The 24,038-nt window shown below is 32.5% G+C and overlaps 1 protein-coding gene and 1 non-coding gene across 3 annotated transcripts in view; one reads left to right on the forward strand and one right to left on the reverse strand.

Moving 5' to 3' along the window:
• Window positions 1–24,038, reverse strand: part of LOC126884758 (1-phosphatidylinositol 4,5-bisphosphate phosphodiesterase epsilon-1-like) — an 890,827-nt gene that overhangs the window by 108,097 nt on the left and 758,692 nt on the right. For both annotated transcript variants that reach the window (XM_050650976.1, XM_050650975.1), the window contains 2 exons: window positions 8,394–8,572; window positions 331–514 (listed from right to left, as the gene is read on the reverse strand). In XM_050650976.1, coding sequence (XP_050506933.1) covers window positions 331–514; window positions 8,394–8,572 — 363 coding nt within the window. The remainder of the gene's footprint in view (window positions 1–330; window positions 515–8,393; window positions 8,573–24,038) is intronic.
• On the forward strand, window positions 18,234–18,305 carry Trnas-gga (transfer RNA serine (anticodon GGA)). The gene has a single exon. It is a non-coding gene; the product is annotated as a tRNA-Ser (tRNA).

The following is a 24,038-nucleotide window of genomic DNA, read 5'->3' on the forward strand; positions in this document are numbered from 1 at the left end:
ACCACTACACTCCCTCCGAGGGGTCGGGACTTAAGAGAGAGATATATAAAGTCACTAACCAAGAAACCGAAATAATAGTACGGTAACAACTAAAAAAGATAATGGGCATTAACGAGAACACGTCGGACAGAACAGAGAGATGGACAAATCGAGGGAAACAGTATGAACAACACTTGCGATTCTATTAAAGCATGACAGAAGAAGAAATAATGTCCACAAGAGATAATGGATGGGATGTGGTGACTAGGAGACATGTTACTTTAACAAAAATACTTTTGTTCCTCTGTTACTAGATATGAATGGAAATAAGAAATATCTTATTTGGCTTACCTGAATAACGTGTTGGTCAATTTTCGTCAGGGGTGACGACAAACACACGAAAGTTACCCCATGGTCGTGCACGAGCGGCTGTACAGGGTGGTAATCGTCTACATCACAGTCATATTCGGCGTCGAGTTCGACTTTTTCCGGGGGTCCGAACGCTAAAACGCGTTGTTCGTTTATGGCAGATGACCTGAAAGAAGAGAAAACAAACTATGTACTATTGTGTATCATTTTGTCAATCAAAGATAGAATAAAAATTTAATTTTTTAATATAATGCGGGCACATAAATTTGATACACCGTGTATATTTATTTGTAACTATTTATTAGAAGTTAGCGTTTACGCAGTGGGTTTATCCTTAATGAGTTTTTCCCTGAAGAATTAAAGACATTTGTAAATAAAGTGAAGTGAAAAAGACAATTTATTTCGGATTATAATTTTAAAAAGATTGTTTTGTTACAAGAAAGGCAAAATCCACAGGTAATTGTAATTATTAGTTTTTAGAAAAATAAGGTAGAGAAATTTGGAATTTTAAGTCCTTTTGTTTAAGCCCAAGAATATTTGTAGAATTCCCGAAAAGTAATTATGATGAGTAGGAGTATTTGTTGAAAGAATGCATGGGTTTTTTCGAATGAAAAAAGAGGAATGTGGAGAGAGAAATGTTTCTGATTAGCTTGGCAATTTGGAATGGGGAGAGAGAAGTTTGAATGTTAAGACAGTTTGGAATAGGAAGATGATGTGACCGGCATCCGAGAAGAGCAGTCAAAAGTTATCGTGAGTAGTTCAGAAGCAAGTACTAGTGGTTGTTTGATAGTGAAGAATAGCTGAAAAGTGGAACGAGAGACAAATCAAATTGAGAAGACATACCTCTTTGATTCTGTAATGTCCAAGAGAGTAAGTTACAAGAACTATGGTTATTAAAATTATTTGTGATACCAAGTAAAAAAGATACTTGGGTCTCAGGAGATTATCATTGTGAGAAAGAGAGGAGAGAGTTTTGGAGTTTATTGAACGAGTACTGGTCAAAAGAGGCCTGGCTCGTGTTTTGGAGAAATAGTTGCTGGTATACTGCTGGATTGATGCTGAGAACGGAGAGGGCTTTAATTGGCATCCTAACATAATCAACAAGGAAGAGCTGTTTGGGTCAAGAGGAGACATCATTGTGTGTGAATCAAAAAGGTCAGTCAATAACTTATGTGATAGATTTTCTTTATAATTAGAAGTTAATTTTTTTGCGTAAAGCATATGAATTAAGATTCCAACATTTCAAAAATTTAATAGGAAGTATAAGTAGTTTTGCGAATACCTAAATTGGTTTGTTTAGCTTGTTTTATTAATAGTATCAAGTATCAAGAACGAAGCGATAAATATTTGTTTGAATTAGATTAATTTATATGGTAAAAGTTTCATTTGGACAGTTATGCCCACAGGATTTAATTGATAAATTTTCAGAGCATTGCTTTTGATAATAAAGGTATTTGTATGTGCTTATTTATGGTATTTCTATTTATTTCCTTTTCCTATTTTATCCCGATAAGGATCAACACTAAGAGATACTGAAGCCACGAGAAAGGATAAGTATAACCTAAGATAATTTAGTTATTTTTTTTTATGAGAAAAAGGCACCCTGAGATTTTTCTTAATTTTTTTATGTATGATTTGCGACAATTGAATAATTAATTAAATAAATTCTAATTAATATAAAAGTAAGAGAAAGCAGATCATAACAGTACACAATTTTGACGGTTTTATTTTTATATAAGATATAACCACAGGGTAGAAGTAGCCGTAGAAGGAGACGCATTTCTCTTAAGAGATCTGCTGCTAATCTCTTTAGAGCAGCGGTATCGAAAGTGCGAATTACCATGATGATTGCCGACCTTTTTATAGGAGATGGCACATAAAGAAGATAAAGAACCACTTTTTATTTAAATGATGAATGGGTTGCACATGTAAGTCTATTTCAAATGGGTTGTAGAAATAAAATTCAATCTGTTTTATTGAGCCAAAAGATAATCGGTTTCTGTCAATCAGTTTACACTCACTACAGTTTTCTGTCCATCTTGAAGATTCCGGTAAGGGCAAGGTCAATTCAAAAGATTGGCAAAATAAATAATATAGATTAATTTTCCCTCAAGTTTTCCAAGCTTAAGTAACATGGACATAGTTAGTTATTTAGCATTTTTATAGGACATTTTATAGCATTTAACCATTGTTTTTGTCATTTTGTCTCTTAGGTGATAACTTATTTAGTTCAGTTTTATGCTTAAAATGTAGCACTGACTGATGGTAACCGATAAAACTGAATTTTATCACGATTACTTCGCATTACACATACCAATACACAACAGGAATAGGGGATATTATCTTTTTAAACTAATTATTCCAGTTTAAATGTTAAATTAATCTTTGTACAAAACAAAATTACAAAGAAACGTAACTAAATTGATCTAAAACACATTAATGACTAACAGATTAACATATATGTTGGCTCTCACAATAAAACACTGAAAACTTTTGTTTTCTATACTTCCACAAAATTTATTATTTACAACTATGTGACTACAGCTGTTTCGGCCTATAACAAACAAACAGTTAACAAAATTTTAAATCAAAAACTCCATAAGAAAGCCCCGAAATTAGTGTATCCACCACCACAAAAAGAACCCAGTACCTTCTGCTCTCTCACATATACTGGCAAGATAACAACAAAAATAGCCAGATACATAAAAAAGAAAGGAATAATACCAGCTTTTAGAACTAACAACAACTTAAGCAAATATATTAAGAACAATAAAAGCCGAAAGAGAAAGCAACTACAGAGTGGTGTGTAGAAACTAACTTGTGGTGACTGTCCGAAAACGTACATCGGTCAAACTGGCAGAACTTTTGACAAACGGATAACAGAACACAAAAGGGCTTTCAACAATAGAAAAACAGACACTTCTACATACGCACTTCACCTTCTAGATCATAATCATTCTTTCAATGAAGAGTTTCAAATTCTGCATATCCAAAATAAAGGCCTTAAGCTATCTTTTTTAGAATCTATGGAAATTAATAAACTGAAAAATACAGATATAATTCTGAATGACCAACTCGAGACAAACAGCTCCCCACTCCTCAACCTCTTCAGTTAGAGACTTAAAAAGGTAAACACATTGTACATTATATCATTCAGAAAGGCACTCTGCCGAAACAGCTGTAGTCACATAGTTGTAAATAATAAATTTTGTGGAAGTATAGAAAACAAAAGTTTTCAGTGTTTTATTGTGAGATAAAATGAACTTCTATCAAGTAACAGTCGAATCCATCAATTATATATTATGTTTGCCTCCTAGTCGCTATATTAATTTAATGTTGACAGCCTGTTGGAATGCCCTACAATATATGTTTTAACCTCTAAATTGACATTTAGTTATTTAAAAAGTACAAAAACCACCTCAACGGGGTAACATTAAATATTTTGTAAGGGTTTTTGTTTTATTTATATGTTTGCTCCATGTTACTTAACTTCTCTAAAGGAATCCGTGCGACTGTCTCTTTTGTTTTCTTACATTTTAGTTTTAAAATATTTATAGAAAGTCCATTGTAGTATTAGCCATTTTCTCATTCTTATAACGGACGTAAGTTTGGCTCATAGGGCAGTCAATGAGAGCAAGAACAGGTTATTACCTCCGAATTCTATCCTACTGCATGGATTTTAATGAAATTTTAGGAATAGCCTGAAAATATCTCCTTATTCAAAGTCTACCCTATGCCTATGTGTGCTTTTGTCTTGGGGGCGGTTCCCACCCCTTCTCGGGGTGGAAAATTTTTTGGTTAAACAACTACGGAAGTTGCTAGAGAACCCAATTCTAAGCAAAAACTGTTCTATAATTTTTTTCGAAAATTCAATACTTTTTGAGTTATTCGTGGTTGAAAATTGGCCATTTTCATTGAAATATAACACCTTTTCAAACGGTTTTTGCGAATACCTTAAAACAATTCATCTAACTAAAAAAAATATATAAAACATTTTTGTAGCTCATAAAAAAACAAAGAGATTCGTTCCTTCTTCAATCTTCTAGTTATAACACAAAAAGAGATAGGGTAGGTAAAAAGAGTTTGTTTGTTTTTGGTTCAAGTTCAAAGCAGTTTTTGAATAAAATAAGATCAAATTATAAAGCGCATATTTAAATTTTCTTAAAAATCTTCTTTTTCTCCATGTAACTTGAAAATGATAAGAGATACTGTTATAAAAAATAAAATCAAAAGTTTATCTAGAAGAAACTTTTATTTTTGTATGGCATCTTTTTTTGGCATCTTTTATCATTTTCGAGTTACATGGAGAAAAAGGAAGATTTTTAAGAAAATTTAAAAATGCGCTCAATAATTTGATCTTATTTTTTTTTTTCAAAAACCATTCATTTTAAACCCGCCTTACTTTTTGAACATAAAAAGAACACTATAGTAAAATGTATTGTAGAAGGAAAACGATGCATTTAAATTCTTGTGGATGAGGGGTTAAATAAACTTTTAATTTTTTTCTTAAAATACGGTAGTCATCAAATTTTTTACAGTTTATCTCGCATAGTTTGAATGTAATCGACATTTAATATTGCTTATTTTATAGGTCTTTTCAAGCACAACAAAAGTTACTGGTAGCATTATACACCTAAAATCGACCGTTTCTCTGTTATTTCAAGTTAAATACACTGATTTGAGCATGCACCAAGTAAACAAGTTTTTTTCACTTACCATGTCTCTTTTTGTGTTATAACTAGAAGATTCATAACGAAAAGAATCTCTTTGTTATTTTATAAGCTACAAAAATGTTTTTTATAGTTTTTTTAGTTAGATGCATAGTTTTTAAGGTATTCGCAAAAAACCGTTTGAAAAGGTGTTATGTTTCAATGAAAATGACCAGTTTTCAACCAGGAATAACTCAAAAAGTATTGAGTTTTCGAAAAAAAAAATATAGAACAGTTTTTGCTTAGTATTAGGTTCTCTAGCAACTTCCGTAGTTATTTAAGCAAAAAAATTTTCACCCCCGAGAAGCGGTGGGAACCGCCCCCAAGACAAAAGCACACATCGGCATAGGGTAGACTTTGGTTCTTGGGCTATTCCCTACTTACTGTGAAAATATCAAGTGAATCGATATAGTAGGATAGAATTCGGAGCCACATACCCTCATTGACTGCCCTATCACATATTTTGGTTTATTTTCTGTAATATTAATGATGACGATGTGCAAAGATACAGTGGAAGAACTGTACAAACGACAAACTATTCGAACCATTTGCTACAGATTTCTCACCACCTAATCCAGCAACATATGACAATTATCTTACATTGGCATCAAGTTTCTCTAAACGGCGGCGCTTCGATCGATTACCTAAGTCACTAATTAGTTTGGAGTATTTGAATTTCGGAGCGGAATCATCTCGGGTTTACGGGGAATATCCAATTAGCAGCGTGGAAAGGTGGAGTGATTGGGGGTGGGCGAAAGGGTGTTTGGTTATTAGGATTCCATCGTCGGACACCGGAATCCCATGATAAACGCATTGAGACATCCAACCAGCCAAGAATTCGCTTCCAAAATTCGGGGTTGGCATAACTGTAAAGCCAAGGGGGATAATTTTAGAATGAAGTTATTGTTGAGATTCCAATGCTTTATAAAAGATTTCCCGGTACACTAATTAAATAAAAAGTCTTCTTTTTCTTCTTCTTTTTGTATAGACATGACTCTGTTTGTTTTTTCAATGTGCCTCTAGTAAGTTGTCGTTCCATCGTTTTCGTGGTCTTCCCACTGATCGTCTTCCTATTGGGAAACCGTCTCTCGCTGTCCTTACTACCCTATTTGTTCTCATTCGGCTTATGTGGTCATTCCATTCTATTCTTCTGTTTCTTACCCAGTTATTAATGTTATCCACCTTGCATCTCCGTCGTATATCTGTACTTCTAGCTCTGTCCCATAGAGTCTTACCATCGATTTTTCGAAGGGTTTTCATCTCCCCTGTTTCGAGCAATCTTTTTGTCCTCTCTGTGTCGGGTCGTGTTTCTACCGCGTAGAAGCGTTCTCTGTGTTATTGGTCTGATGACTGTTTTGTAAATTCTGCCTTACATTTCTTTTCCGATATTTTTATTTCTCCATATTGTATCATTCAGGCAACCTACGGCTCTGTTTGCTTTATTCACTTGATCTTCCATTTCTGTTTCGAGCCTTTCGTAGCTAGATAGTGTGATACCTAGGTATTTAAACTCCATCACTTGTTCAATTATCTGACCTTCCAGCTCCAATTTTTATCTTATTGGATCTGCTGTTATAACCATGCATTTTTTCTTTTTTGAGGAAATTAACATGCTAAAATTTTCTGGCGATTATGTTGAATTGGTGCAGCATACGTTGTAAATCATCTTCACTTTGAGAGATTAGGATTGCATCGTCCGCATAGCAGATTATTTTATCCCATTTGGTACCCTTTTTTAGTTCTTACTTTTTTTATTATTTCGTCCATGATCAGGTTGAACAATAAAGGACTCAAGGAATCCCCCTGTCTTATCCCATTGCCGGCATCAATTGGGTCAGTTAGTTCATCTTCCACTTTTACTTTTATTGTGTTGTTCTGGTAGATGTTTTCTATCGTTTCAATTATTCCCAGAGGTACCTCTCTCTAGTATAACAAGTGGATAACGTCCTTTAATGTGACCCTGTCAAATGCTTTCTTAACCCGCGAGTAGTCGCGCCGTTAGATAGAATCTCACATTTTTATCCTTTTTCGCGATAACCTGATGAAAAATTTTGCAATTTTGAAAAAATTTCGTAAGTGCCTCAAGGAATGGTGTAATAATGTGTAGGATTTTTTGTTATTCTTCTTATTCTTCTTCTTCTTCTTTTTCTTCTTCTTCTTCTTCTTCTTTTTGTGGAATTTATGGCTTTGGGGAGAGCCAATTAGCTTTAATAATTGTTAGAAATAATACTTTTAACATAACAAGTAAATAAAAATGCTATAAAATAAAAATTTGTTGTAAATTCGTATTTAAATTCGTATTTTGAGATAGAATCTAACACGCGACTATTCACGTTACAGAAGTGAGCGCGACTACTCCCGGGTTAAGGCCTACGAAACATAAATATGCCGGTTTGTTGTATGCCAACGATTTCTCTTGAACTTGCCTCATTATAAATATAGCGTCAGTGCATGACCTTCCCGACCTAAAACCTTGTTGTTCTTCTGCTAATGTTATAATTTCATCCAATTGGTTTGTTATCACTTTTGTTGTTAATTTTAATGTTGTGTTTAATAAGTTAATCCCTCTGTAATTCTCCGGGTCTGATTTGTCTCCTTTTTTGAAGAGAGGTATTAGGATGCTTGATCTCCATTCTTGTGGTATTCTGTTTTGTTCTATTATTTTTTGTATTAGTTTTAATAGCTGTCCTCTCCTGGAGATTTTCTATTTTTTAATTTTCTTAATGCTTCCTTTAGCTCTCCCTCTTCGATGTTTATTTCTTCGTTTGTCGTAACTTCAGGTGTTGGTGGTTCATTATCGTCCCCTTTAGTAAATAGAGATCGAAAGTAGTTTGCCTATGTTTCCTTCTGAATGTGTTTCTCTTTTATTAATTCGTTCATCTCCTTCTTTGCTCTCTGATCATTCTTCATACTCTTTCTGTGTTCCGTAGAAGTCGTGTTCCATCTGATTTTAGAAACTCTGCCAGTGCTACCTTTTTATTTGTCATATCTTATGGAATTGAGATCATATTTTATGGAATTAGGTGTTAATACATGTTTCTTCTTTAAATCTTTAAAAATTTTATTTAAAATGTTTAGTCAATGTAAAAGAAAAAAGATCCTTTTATGAAAAACCATTTCTTTTCAACCAAAATTTGATTTACAGACCGTCTTAATTTGAAACCTAATACAAAATCCTTTTATACTTTTATTAGTATGTAATAAGATTTTGTTTGACTGGGCTATTAATATAATATTTGACACGTATTCAAAATTCCATCCATTCTTTTAAGAAAAACCCTATAGATTTTCAGAAGAGAAAAAGACATTTATTAAAGAAAGAACACTTATACTCACTTAAGATAATCGATGAGGCTAAAAGTGGGCGAAAGGCGATTCCTACTATGATAATGTTGATGGCACAAAGATATATGGTCCATGACTGCTTGCGTGCGGTAGATCTTCTCCAAATTGATAAGTCCCCCAGGACCGATGGTCGTAAAATGGTGGTCTTCTCCATTATAATCTGATATGAACTGGAACAAAGATGTTGCTCCGTTATTAGGGCCATTCCACCATTATGTAATTACAACAGCTTTTGAGTTAATTGCTCTAAGGATGACAAATGGTTGGAATATGGTGCGCAAAATTTAGCGATTTCAGGTTTTAATTATTACTGCGTACAAAATTTAAAGACAAGAATTTTTAAATGTGCAATATAATATATTAGACAGCATGTCTTAAGAAGTTTTATACAGTATGTCTGTAAGTTGTATCCATATGGAAAACTTTTTTATTATTTCTTTTACGAAAAAAAGTTATGTTTCATAGAAAGCTCTGCATGGTCCAAAACCTAAGATTTAACCATCAAATTCTTTGAATATTATAAGAGGTATGTCAAAAAGTATGAATTTCACTCAAGAGTAGAGTACATAGCTTTATTTTTCACAATATTGAAAATTGCTATTATGAAAAGTTGTTTGGAATTAAAAACTATATTCGAGTATGTATTTGAATCAAAACGAAACCATTTATTGTGTAAATATTTATATTTCTCTATAATAATAATCTCCTGATATCGTAAAATATGTATGTATTTTTAAGTGTTTCAACGTTATTCTGTGATTTTGCACAACCCTGTAAACGTTGTTTCAACGCTCGTGAAAAATTTATTAAATGTGACTTATAATTATAAAATAATATGTGTAAAATATATAGTTCAGAGAAATAAGGAAAAAAAATATCGTGTTGGTGATACAACCCCCTCCAGGCAGAAAGCAAATTTTTTGAGTAGTATGAACATCTATAATAATAACCTATATGTTTCCTGCAACCGATTTTGATGATATACATAGCTATAAACAAATGAAGATAAAAAACAGTAAATTTTCGCTTTTTTCGTCTATTACCAAAAAGTTAAGCATTTTAAACAAATTTGAGAGTAAGAAACTGTATAAAAAACTTCAATACGGCGTTCGCTGAATATGTCTATGCTTATTGGTTGCTTAGAAAATTTCAAAATAGATACTAGGTATGTTCTAGCATCAGTTTCAAACGGTTTGAACCATCAGCGAATAGTGGACCAGCACGAATAGAGGGGATAGCACTGGTGACTGTATTGTTTTCTCACTGACCAACTGTTTGCTGACGCTTTCTGATTAGTTTGACTGTTTGCTAGAACAAACCTAATAACTTTTGAGTTTTTATAAATATTCATAACTTATGTAAAAACTAACTTAGAACCTTCTTATTACACGGAATTCTGAGACGTCTAGTGCATAAATCATACCCTAAATATCAAAGCAATTGGTCAAATAGTTTAAAAGTTATTTAATTTGTTTATCCCAAATTAATTTTTTTTGCAACACTATAAGTCATAAAATGACGAAGTTACAGTAATACTTTGGATAGTTTATGAAAGAAGAAGATTTTCACTATTAATTTAATTTAAAAAAAATGACAAAAAAAATTCTAAATATTACAAAATTATTTTGCAAGAACATGTGAATTAAAAAAGTGGGGGGCTAACTTCGCCCCTAATTGTCCTAGGACAATTGTTTTTCTTTTTAAATGTGTATCTTTCTAAATATGAAAAAATAATTTTTCTACGGATAACGGTTAAAAAGTTATTCTAATTGTTTATAAGTAAGCAAAAAAAAAAGGTTTTGAAAAATAATTTGACACTGTTTAAAATTACTTTTTGTCAGTTTTTAAATTAAATTAATAATATAAATGTTCTTCTTTTATAAACTGTCCGAAGTATTACTGTAACCTTATAATTTTCTGACTTATAGTGTTGCAAAAAAAAATGAATTTGGGATAAAGAAATTAAATAATTTTTAAATTATTTGATGACTTGTTTTGAAATTTAAAATATAATTTAAGCACAAGAAGTCTCAGCATTTCGTGTAATAAGAATGTTCTAACTTAATTTTTACATAAGTTATGAACATTTATAAAGTCTCAAAATTTATGACTTAGTTTGCAATTTTCTAAGCAACAAATAAGAATAGACATATTCAGTAAATATGACAGCCCTGGCATTAAGGCTATCTTCTCCCGGTGAGGGTGGTTATCCCTTATCCGAGGGGTGGAATAATTGATACGCTTTTACTTGTTGAGTTGTTTTATTTACACTCGCATGAGCATAAGCTGGTAGCACCGCATCCAAAGAACGTCTCGTGTAGAAAGAGACACTATCTTTAATGTGGAAATATTACGTCTGATCACCAAAATAGAATGACGAATGTCTCATATAATAATAAGAATTCCCTTGTTATAGTTTTGCTGTTTATATATTTAGAAATGCCTATTCAGAATCGACCATGAAAAGTGTTTATAATTGACTCTGCAATTATTAGTGAATCGTGATCTAGGATAACAATATTTGTATAATCGAATGAAGGTTGTAATATTGTTATGATGACATAAATAACTGAAAGTAATTATCGTAGATAATTACAGGGTGTTTTTAAGATATATCTACTGAGTATAGATGAATTCTTGTACACCTTCCCTTTTTAGGAATTTTCCGACTACGGGGAGGGAAATTTGCAAGTCGTGCTACCAACCCATACTGTGTTGTAATCAATACAAAAAATTTATTTTATATACAAACTTCCTAAGCCTACGCAAATACATAAATAATATAAAATGTTCTTTTAACAACATTGTTTCGTAACACTTGTCACTCACTGTGTTTTCGGATTGTAAGCATATAATCTATTCTTATGTATTTCCTTGATTTTATTGTTTTCTATTCTGATTTTACAATTAACGTTATTTACTTCTGTTATCGTGAAAGGACCTACATAAAGACTATCAAACTTACCATTCTCTTCCCTTTTTACAAGGACTAGGTCTCCTATTTTAAAGTGTTGTGGTGTTGCTTTGAGCTTATTCTTTTCTTGCCGCTCTTTTTTGTGTTTTAATAAGAAGGTTCTGGCTCTCTCGTGTGCGCTTTGTAGTTTGTATCGTAACTCATTGTAGTAGGCATCTATATTGTAACATGGTTGAATCTCATGTGTAAGGTCTTCCGGTAGGTTAACCTTCCTGCCATATAACAGTTCGAACGGTGTGTATCCATGATACGCGTTAGGGGTTGTATTGTAGCAGTATGTGAACATTCTGCAACACACATCCCAATTTTCTCTGTCTTCGTCTATGAATGCTCTTACGTACTCGTTCAACGTTCTGTGTAGTTTTTCGCAACTTCCAATGGACTGTGGGTGGTATGCCGTTGAAAAGTTGTGTTCTATTTTTAATAGCTTTGTTAATTCCTGCATTACTTCGTTCTTATACTCTGTGCCTTGGTCTGTTCTTATTTGCTTCATGAGTCCGTATGTTGGTATGAAATGATCAAAGATTCCTCTTGCTATTGTCTCTGCTTCTTTATTCTCGTAGTTTGTCCTATAATTTAAGACTCTTCCTTGTGCATTTTCTTCAGTCGTATCGATCGACAAAAATTTAGATACTACTTCCTGCGGTGATGTAAAGTTACCTGCTTCCAGTATTAGCTTAGCTTTCTCTGCATTAGCGTTTCGTTTCATTGTTGTTACTACTGCTTCCGTCGTATATTTCTTTGCTAAGTCAAGTGGCATTCCTTCCGCTATGTATGCTACTTTTAATTGTTCTGCTAACTCTTCCACTTCAGATGCGTACACTGCTGCATCTCTATGCCCTTGCCTTTTTTTGGCTAATTTGGCTATTAAATTCTTCGGATTATCACCTTTTAATTCTTTCTTTAGTGCTTCAGCTATCCGTGGAATCGTATCTTCTGTGGTTATTAGGTTCCTAGCCTTATTGGTGAGTCGCGTTTTTATTAGCGTTACAGCTGTGTCTTCATGACCTTCTGCCAATTTTCCAAGTAGTTCTAATGCGTCTAAAAATGGTTGTAATTTCCCTGCGCTTCCATCGAACTCGTTGGGCAATATCTTGCTTGCGATATTCAAAAATTCAGTGATTGTCAAAGCCATGTTTAATATTGTTATATCTTGTTTTATGTCACCTTTTTCCTCTTTTATTCCGTCGTTAATTATTTCTTCTTCTCCTTCCTCGTCGCTTTTTCCTTCTTCTATTTCCTCATCGCTTTGTTCCTCTTCAACTTCCTTGTCGATTGGTTGATGTATTGAACTTGGAACCACTGTTCTCACATTTACTGCTTGAAATGATCGTATAACTTTGTCTCTGATTTTTCCAAAATATTTGTTGCACGATTCCCTTTGTTTGTCCGAAAGTGCTTCCCAGTTTTTCCTGGTCAATTGCGTGAACTTGTTATAAGCTTTAATTAGCTGTGTCGTCACTTCTTCCTTTATGTCCTTAGATTTCGGAACTTTTTTCTTTAAGACTCTTCTGCTTTGCCTGTCTATTTCTTGTGCAATTTCCTCAACTATTTTGACAAAATCTTCCCAAGTAACTTTGTTGCTACTCATTTATACATAATTTTTTTTCTTTTTTCCAGCTTCTGCACTTCTTAGCGAAAATATAAATTCGATAGTCTTACGGTGTATATAGATATGTAGTATATAGATATATAGTAAAAAATATGGAGATAAAATAATACGTCAATATATGGTAAAAATATGTAAAAATTGCAGTGGTAATAAAAATTCAAAAATAAATAACGTTATATTAACCCTTGTAAATAAGTAGTTAGAATAATAATTTAAATGTATTATGCATATAGCGTATATTTGTTATATATCGTATATTTATTTTGATAGGTATATTTACGATAGCAAATATTAAAATAAAAAATTGCAAAGATGTACTAAAAATCAGTAGTCAAATAATAAATGAATAAAAGTCAGCAAGGATAAAGTATACGTTGATAAATATGTAAAAAAAATTATATAAAATTGTATCATTGCATCCTATAATAACTTAATATGAGGGTAAAAAAAATCTTTGTATATTGATAAATATTGGTAATAGAATAGAATAATTAAGTAAAAATAGGTAAACTTGAAACATATATTAATGTAATTAAGGTAGCACATAATGTTTATACTTTATACTTTATATTAATCAGGAAATACCATAAAAATAGCTAATATGGACTTACCACTTTTACACGTCTTTGTTCGTATCACAAGTCCTCGCTGCACGTTCCATAGCATTGTCCATTTTCCATTGTCCCACGATGTTCCATCTCCATACTATTCCCTTTTCAGCTCCGCGTCGGCCTGATGTCTCCATCCATTTTACATACCACACTGTTGTCTAAGGTGGTCTAGGTGCCTGAACATTGACGTGTTTTCCCATTTCTCGTTCTAGACTGCTAGTTCTGAGTTCTCGCCTGGTCTTGGATCGCCATATGACAGCCCTGGCATTAAGGCTATCTTCTCCCGGTGAGGATGGTTATCCCCTATCCGAGGGGTGGAATAATTGATACGCTTTTACTTGTTGAGTTGTTTTATTTACACTCGCATGAGCATAAGCTGGTAGCACCGCACCCAAAGAACGTCTCGTGTAGAAAGAGACACTATCTTTAATGTGGAAATATTACGTCTGATCACCAAAATAGAATGACGAATGTCTCATATAATAATAAGAATTCCCTTGTTATAGTTTTGCTGTTTATATATTTAGAAATGCCTATTCAGCATCGACCATGAAAAGTGTTTATAATTGACTCTGCAATTATTAGTGAATCGTGATCTAGGATAACAATATTTGTATAATCGAATGAAGGTTGTAATATTGTTATGATGACATACATAACTGAAAGTAATTATCGTAGATAATTACAGGATGTTTTTAAGATATATCTACTGAGTACACATGAATTCTTGTACACGCCATATTGAAGTTTTTTATATGATTTATGAGCTTCTTATTCTCAAATTTGTTTATAATGCTTCACTTTTTAGTAATAGACGAAAAAAATCGAAAATTTACCGTTTTTTGATCTTCATTTGTTTATAACTATGTATATCATCAAAATCGGCTGCAGGAAACATATAGGTTATTAATTTAGATGTCGATACTACTCAAAAAATTTGGTTTCGACCTGGAGGGGGATGTGTCACGAGAAAAATCTTATTTCTCTGGACTAATAAGAAATTTCTTATCAGTGAGTTGTAATGTGAGCCTGAGTAGAAATGTCAGTATAATAATAACGTGCAATAAACTTGGAAAATAGGGTATAGAATTTCAACGTCCGTGTAGTATTACATCACGCAAACTATAAAACTTCGGTATTCGACTGAAAATAAAATAGAAACAATAGAATTGTTTTCTTTGAAAAGAGTTTAATATTGACACGGCTCACACATGCCTAGAAAACGTTGCCTAATATTTTTCTTCCGATTTCTCCGAATTATTTTCCGCCTCGGCGAATATTCGTCGTCTTCTTTTACGATAAAGCGGATCTCTAATGTACCATGCAGCAAGAGCATGGTAAAATCTCATTTTTTATCGAGTTTATGGGAGGGTTTTTTTCAATATGGACTAGATTGTTTTAGAACAACGATTTTACAGAAAAAGGGATAGAAAGGGTGGAAATATCAATTCGATATCCGATTTGCCTGTGCATACAGAGGCGTACATAAAATAAAAAATCAGGGCAAAAAAAAAAGAAATAAGTGTTGTTAAACGCTTTTATTTAGTTCAATAGATTGCATCAAATTTTTGGATGTTAATTTGACTACCTTTTCTTCCATGCAAATGAATGAAAATTTGCAGACATATGCATTCGCGGTGACAATACACGAATAGAAAACAAAAAATTTTTGTTTATCTTTATTAATTGTTTAAATAAAAAAAAAAACGATTTTAATGGAAAAAGGCCTAAATTCTCTTGTTTTTTACAATGTAAAAACTTGAAACTTTTACCGATGGTAGCTAGTGATATAACCTATACATAATTTCACTTTTTACGTTAATTGTTTACGTTATGCGTCATAAATAAACAATAAAGTTTGAAATTTTGAACACTCATATATTTGTTTATACAGTACGATGCAACTGAAAGGAATAAATTCGTTATTTCGTAAAAAGGCGACTTGAACCCTGGAATGCTACCTGGGGTACACTTGTACCCCAACCTTGTTTGTAAGTTACACCAATTTACAGTAGTGGGTGTAGAAAATATGAAAATAAACTTGTGAATAATAATATAATAAAATATTTTTGTATACAAAATAAATTCTTAGCATGTTATCTTAAGATTGTTAAACGCTTTTATTTAGTTCAATAGATTGCGTCAAATCTTTGGATGTTAATTTGACTACCTTTTCTTCCATGCAAATGAATGAAAATTTGCAGACATATGCACTCGCGGGAACAATACACGAATAGACAACAAAAAATGTTTGTTTATGTTTATTAATTGTTTAAATAAAAAAAAAACGATTTTAATGGAAAAAGGCCTAAATTCACTTGTTTTTTACAATGCAGAAACTTGAAACTTTTACGGACTGTAGCTAATGAGATCACCTATACATAATTTCAATTTTTACGTTAATTGTTTACGTTATGCGTCATAAATAAACAATAAAGTTTTAAATTTTGAACACTCATACAATGAGTTTTGTATATTTGTTTATACAGTACGATGCAAATGAAAGGAATAAATTCGTTTTTTCGTAAAAAGGTGACTTTAAGGAAAAATCCCGAAAGAGGTCGATTTTTATTTTTAAATTACGATATTTTGGCATATATGTCATACTAATGACGTCATCCATCTGGACGCGATGACGTAATCGATGATTTTTTTAAATGAGAATAGGGGATATGCGATAGCTCATTTGAAAGGTCATTTCAATTCTTTATTCAGTAATATAAAAATTTATATAATTAGTTGTACATACATTGTCCAAATATAATTTTTTAATTAAATTATTTGACAAAAAAGAAGAATGTATGTAATTTATTATTAAACACTTTTCTCTAGTTCAATCGTTTGTGTCAAATATTTAGACGTTAATTTGACTGCCTTTTCTTTAATGAAAATGAATGAAAATTTGCAGACATATGCATTCGCAGGAACAATACACGAATAGTCAATAAAAAAATTTTATGTTTAAATAAAAAATTGTTTAAATAAAAAACACGATTTTAATGGAAAATGCTTAAATTCCCTTGTTTTTTACAATGAAGAAACTTGAAAGTTTTAGAGATTGTAGCTAGGTTATATGAACTATACATAATTTCGCTTTTTACGTTAATTGTTTACATTATGCTTCATAAATAAACAATAGAGATTAAATTTTTTTGCCGATTCCGACTAATTTTCATGTTTGTTAATCATGTTATGTTTTATACATATATTTTAATAAACATGATATATTTTAATGTTTGAAAACTGTTAAGGCCGCGTCTCACCATCAAATAATTTGATCAAACAGTTTGAGCAAACTCGGGAAGTACGTCAAAGTGACGTCACAATTGCAGTTTTTTTGAAATTCTAAAAATCTGTGCTCTCACTATCAGTCTAGTTTGATCAAATTTTTTGTATTGAGTTGTCTAACTTGTTTGTACTTTATTTAAAATTAAAATTTTTCATTATTATCCACAATGAACACTCAGGATGTGACGTCACTAACTGTCACTTTCAGTTTGCTCAAACCAGTTTGATCAAATTATTTGATGGTGGGACGCGGCCCTTAGACTAAAAAGTAAAAAATAAAAAAATATAAAAAAAATTTTTTAGGAAACGCTTTTATTTAGTTACGAGTGACTAAAATTAAAAATATTATAAAAAAAATCAACTAAAAAGCAAAAAAAAAAAATTCAAACACATTCGTTAAAGAAAAGCGTGGGGGCACATCTTCATCGAATAAACGGTTTTCGCCCCACGCTTTTCTTTGACGAATGTGTTTGAATTTTTTTTTTGCTTTTTAGTTGATTTTTTTTATAATATTTTTAATTTTAGTCACTCGTAACTAAATAAAAGCGTTTCCTAAAAAATTTTTTCTTATATTTTTTTATTTGAAGTTATACTTTTTTAGGCGCGATTGGGAGTGAATTTTTATTATTCTGCGCGCATGTGTTCACGTAAATATTTTAAGTTATGTATGTCTCTCTCCCTCTCTCTCTCTCTCTTGCCGTTTCCCCATTACTGAGGATCGTGATTTCTTCCAATACTCCCAACAATGTTTCTCCATTGGTCTCTATCTGCAGATGCTATAAGAGCTTCGCAGAATGAGTTTCCAGCTGAATGCTTTATTTAGTCAGACCATGTAGTTGGTGATCGTCCTCTTGATCTTCTCCCCGGAACGTTTTCTCAAACAATTAATCTCTCCAAACTGTCGTCACCTCTGCGAACCACGCGACCAAAGAATTTCAAGATTCGTTGCAGACATATAATATGTCTGCAACGAATCCACAATAATTGTGGACAGCCTTTTTTTAATATTGAGTTGGTTTAGAATGGCAACGTTTGTCCTATGAGCTGTCCAAGGTACGTGCAGCATTCTTCTCCAGCACCACATCTCAATGGTATAAATTTTTGGGCGCTCGCATGCGCGAAGAGTCCAAGTCTCATCTGTTAGTTATGTATGTATTAGTCCAAAAAAGGCGTGGAAAGAATATATTAGTGTTTTTAGTAAATATATTTATTATAATTTTTGTATCTTTGAATTTGTCTACCTCGGGAATAAGATAATAAATAATATTTAAAGTATTTTTATACTTCACTTGGTCCACTTGACAGTATGTCTGAGAAATCTTGTCGTCCGCACCCGCACAAACAAAAGGAGTATAGCTCAGTGGTAGAGCGTTCGACTGGAGATCAAGAGGTCCCCGGTTCGAATCCGGGTGTTTTCTATTTTTTTTTTAAAGTTTTGGTATTGTTTTAAGAGGAAACAGTAGCGATCAACAGGTAGCGAAAACGCGTTCCAAGATTGAGGCTGTAATTTTGAATATTTTTTCGAGATATTTGGCACACGTATTCGTAATATAATAAAGAATGGCGGTACAGAGCCCAATTTGAAAAATATATTAATATGTGGAAATTACTCTGTAATTAAATACAATATTAAAAAAACGAGCCTGTACCGCCATTAAGAAGAACAAAAAAATACACTTTCTTCAAATAAACTTTTTTATCCGATGCCTAGATTTTGTGTCATTTTGGAACTACTAAAATTTTTTATTTCATTAGTAGTTCCAAAATGACACAAAATCTAGGCATCGGATAAAAAAGTTTATTTGAAGAAAGTGTATTTTTTTGTTCTTCTTAATGGCGGTACAGGCTCGTTTTTTAATATTGTATTTAATTACAGAGTAATTTCCACGTATTAATATGTTTTTCAAATTGGGCTCTGTACCGCCATTCTTTATTATATTACGAATACGTGTGCCAAATATCTCGAAAAAATATTCAAAATTACAGCCGCAATCTTGGAACACGTCCTGGTTACCTGTTGATCGCTACTGTATCACCTTAATAAAAATTCTTGGAAAGTACTAAGTAAAAATTAGTTTAATATATAAATAAAATATAAATAAACTGTTCGAAAGTATATTTATTTCGTTGAAATCATATAATAGAAGTATAACTTCTTAATTGCGTACAAAGTACACACACATTCTTTTTTTTTTTGGAAAACATTAACATGTAACATTATAAAAAAGAGTTTTATGGGATAATGTATGGGTTAAGTAAGAAGAAATTAATGAAGTTAAAAGGATAGCGTATCAGATGACTACCTTAAATAAATTTCCAAATGCCTTTTACAAACCGAAAAAAAGAGAGAATGAGGGTTCTGGCGGAAAATGGTTAAATTTCGTTCTAAAATGAGACAAGGACAGGATTTCTTTCAGACAGCCTACTTAAACGTACATTCCATAGAGCCAAAGGCATAAGGAACGTTACCAAAACGTTATAGATATTCAACCGATAGAGTATTCAAGGTACATGAAACTGGATTAAGTATTATTCAGTCTAAAGTACAATATATTGTTGAACTTAGAGGCTCACAGTAGGTAGAAGCCTTAACCTCAATAGAAAGAAGTAATTTCTATGGTGGTCACAGCAGTCTTATGTTTGAGTGTCGCAGGAATTTTTGTTCCACCATATCTGATTTTTCCCTGAAAAAACACAATTGTTTATTGGAAAAGTTCTCCTCCTGCTTAAAAAATTGGGTATCATTTAAGTGGGTGGATTCAAACTCATATATTCTCACAGTAGTTACTACATTTTATTGAAAAAGTGAAACCATCACAAAAATCCTGTGTTATATTTGGTGGTAAAGGCGTAGTATCTCTTATAAGAATAGGAAGACTAAGATGGACAGGACATGTAGCAAGATCACAGCAAAACAACCCTCCTAGAAGAATCCTTATGTCACAACCTGTGGGAAGTAGAAATAGGGGTAGGCCAAAATTCAGATGGAAGGATGGTGTAGATGAGGATGGGAGAAAAATAGGCACAGAAAACTGGAAACAGTTGGCAATGGATAGGACTGACTGGCGTAATAGACTTGGAAGGTCGATGCTTTTTCATAGGACTGTAGCACCATTGATGATGTTTAGTATTAGACGGACACCATACAAATGGTCGAACTTTATAAATTATTGATAATATAAATGAAAATTAAACTACCAACACGGTTGATAAGGCAGCATTTTGTTCATATTATAGTGTGCTTGCCTCCTTACTCGGATACCCAACACTTGAAGCCGTTAGATAAGACGTTAATAGGACACTTGAAAGTCATTCTAGTGAGGCGTTAACCATCCGTTACTCGCATACGGTGCATGAGACCGGCCCTCTAAATAACTTCCTATAACTCTGATTGTAGTGGAGATTTTGAATTGCTGCTGGATATACCTCTTCACTCATCAGTCAACCGTGGGTGAAGTCCACGTGCAGTGTAAAAAAGAGTATTGTACTTTTATTACATATTAGGCAACACGGTGCCGTACACCGGGTGTGAGTATTTGTGCACAAATTTTTGTGTTTAAATCAGATATCGATAGTTTAAATTAGCAAGGTAATTTAGGATCCTGTTCTTATTTTCAAATGTTTATATATTTGTTTATTTATATTTAGATACAGATTATGAGAAGGAGAAGCAAAGATTATTAAAATTATTTGATGAAGTGTCGACTGACGAGGAAACGCATGAAGATAATGATGAAAAAAATTACTTTTTATTAAAGTAATATAATGTTGACACAAACGCATATCTACAAAATTATATGATCATATATTCATTAAATAATATAAATTGTACACAATTTTGGAAAAAGAAAATTTTTTAAACATTGCTAACCCATATTTTTGGACCCGGTCTTCTGCACTGTGCGCAAGTATTCGATCACAAAAAATTTGCGCGAGTAACGGAAGGTTAAGCAAGAACATACTGAAAAAGAAGAATCTGTGGTAGTTGAAAATATTACCACCGAGATTAGTATAGGTAAAAGGGAATTTATTGCACTGGAAAATATTATACCGGTGCCGACAATTAAATAAATAAAAAGACTCGTCGGGAAAGACTATCTGGAAACTAACAACAAAATTCCCTTCAATACAAGTTAAAACTGAAAAGCGAAAAGGGTTCTCGGAAACCCTAGGTAACTAACATCCATCCTGTACTGACCAGCACCTACGTAAGACCAATAACAAGGCAATATTTCAAGATTGAAGCAAGGATTATGATCTAGACGGTGAAGTGTGTACGTAGAATCTGTTTTTCTTCTATACGTTTGTTAAAGATTCTACCAATTTGATCCATGTAAGTTTTTGTACAGTCACATATAAGAATGTATACACCAATGTTTAAGTGCTTTTTCTTTTGGCTCTTATTGTTCTTAATATATTTGCGTAAGTTAGTGTTTGTCTTGAAAGCTCGTGTTATTCCTTTTTTATGTGTTTGGCTATTTTAAAACTTTTTGATATACTTGGCTTAGTCTTTGTAGCTATGTCACTTTGTCACTATGTCCGGCAAATTTTGTAATTCATTTTAAACATACATCTAGGCTACCTAGGCACCTGAAATTTTCAGAATAGGTCAGAACTGGTTAACAATGCAATAGTTAACTACTATTACATGGATATATCGAGTTTTAAGGGAGCTAGAACTCTCTAAACATGCCGTCTTGGAATTAGTTTTTCATAGATATCTTCAGAGCGCTTTTATTTAGAAAAAGGAAAACTGGTAGGTTTATTTATCTTCCAAAGATAAATCGATTTCGTCAATTGCGACATTCTAGTACCAGTCATATGCGTCCGTTTTGGTTAGGTAAACGGTTATTTTATTGCATAACTTTTTTGTCTTAATTTTTAAGCATTTTTGACATTTGATGATTCAATATTTTGTTTGTGGATATATCGAATACATTTGATCACGGCGATATAGAGGTCACACAATCTCAACACTGTTACCCATAGCCCTAGTGTTGCCCAAATGCAAGACCAAGACGAGACTTGGACAGTCTTGGTCTTGGTCTTGCACCAGTACACCTGGTCTTGGTATTGGTCTTGGTATTGCACTCCCAGTCTTGGTCTTGGTCTTGCAGCAAGAGTCTTGCAAGTCTCGCAGTTACCCACTAGCATATTGCTATTTATTAATAAACAACTCACATTAGGTGGGTTTGAACCCACGATCTAAACTATCCCTGCCTATACTCTAACTAACTGGGCTATCTACCATGTCCCACGGGAGTCAGTCTGTTTCTTAATAAACGTTTGCATATTTAATAACCTGACATGTGCTAAAACATGGTGAAAACACAAAAAATCAAACAAATGACATAAACTTATCTAGACTGATGGACTCTCACATTAGGTATATGAAATGAAATGGAATAAAAGAGTTCTACAATTTGCCATTTATTCAAATAAAAAATAAAAAAAATACAAATTAAATTACAGCACAGTACGCAATAGCTTTGACACTATTATATATTATATACATATTATTAGTTGAAAATTTTTGTTTGCTATTAGTTGAAAATTTTAAGATTGACTTTTTTTTAACAAGAATTAATACAAAGTTATACACGCAGTTTAATTATATAACATTTATACAGAGTGAGTTTTATGTATGGAACGCCTCAAATATCTCGGAAACGACTTGAACGATTTTTATAGAATTTGGTGAGTAAAGGTCTAATGCGGCCGATATTATAGTGGTAATTACAGATTGTTACCAGATCTTGCGTTTTTTTAAAAATATAATGAACTTTAGTATTTCGAATAGAACACCCTGTATATTTTTGCATTTTGAACCATAATAACTACTAATTAATTTTCATGTAATATTTCCTATACCGAAATGCTGTAATTTCTGAGTTATTTCTATATTTATTTAAAAAAAAATTAAACAAATTATAAAAATCAATTGTTTCAGCCCTGGCAGACTTATTTTAGATTCTTTGAATCATATGGAACAAAAAAGGTCTTTTGTAGTTTTTGTCTAAAGTTATTCGTTTCCGAGTTATAAACAATTTAAAACTGAAAAAAATCGAAAAATGACGATGTTCAAGGCTCAAAAACACAAGTAATAGCTATTTGTATAACAAGGGAGGAAAGTGCTACTTTTCCTCCCGAGAATGATGTTTACTGCCCGACGCGTAGCGAAGGGTAGTAATCATTCAAGGGAGGAAAATGCACTTTACTCCCATGTTATACATATGGTTTTTCCACCTTCCTCAAATAACAAGTCATTTTTTCATTTTTACTTAATTTATTTTATGTAACTAGCCAATAAAATTTATTAGAACTAAATCTTACAAGTAGGTACAATATAACTGTCAACTGTCAAATATAAGTCAAATTATTAATGTAAACATTGTTAAATCAAAATAACAATTTACTGTTTTTTACCATTCTGCAAAATACAGAGTGTTTTATAAATAAATGTTAAAATGTATAGATACTTACGTAATAGAAAATAGATATTATACAGGGCGTCAATAAGTTATATTTCATGAATGACATATCATGACGTTACTTTTACTTTTCCTCCCTAGGGAGGAAAAGTACAACTTTGCTCCCTACAATCAGGTCCGGAAAAGTATACTTTCTCTTTTTTTGAAATTTCAGTCAGTCTTGGTCTTGGTCTTGCTAAAATAAGGCGGTCTTGGTCTTGGTCTTGCTCTTGCTAAAACGCAAGAACAAGACCAAGACTGCAAGGCCAAGACCGATTTTGGGCAACACTACATAGCCCCATTAACTAGTCCTTTTTCGACATTAATGTTAGCTCGTAAAATTACTCTTGCTCCGACGAATATCTCCAACTCCTTTAGTAATTCACCTATAGGGGCTATAGGTGAATTAGGAATCCTGAAAGGAATGATCTGGGGCATTGGAGCGTGGTGAAGTGATTCCTGTATGACACGAATTAATACACCTCGCTTCAATGAATTGTTGCACCCGGACGTTATTTTTATTAGTGAACAAGTCTCACAGACTGGGTTGAATCAAATTGCTTGTTTGCTTACTCAAAATGCCATATATCACCTCGTAGTGGATCTGGAATTCCAAATTAAATTTGAAAACCAAGTAGGCAATAGACATATGAAATATATTTTGATAAATAAATAATTTCC

Source organism: Diabrotica virgifera, chromosome 5 (assembly GCF_917563875.1).
Source record: "Diabrotica virgifera virgifera chromosome 5, PGI_DIABVI_V3a".
In the NCBI taxonomy this organism is placed as follows: Eukaryota; Metazoa; Arthropoda; class Insecta; order Coleoptera; family Chrysomelidae; genus Diabrotica; species Diabrotica virgifera.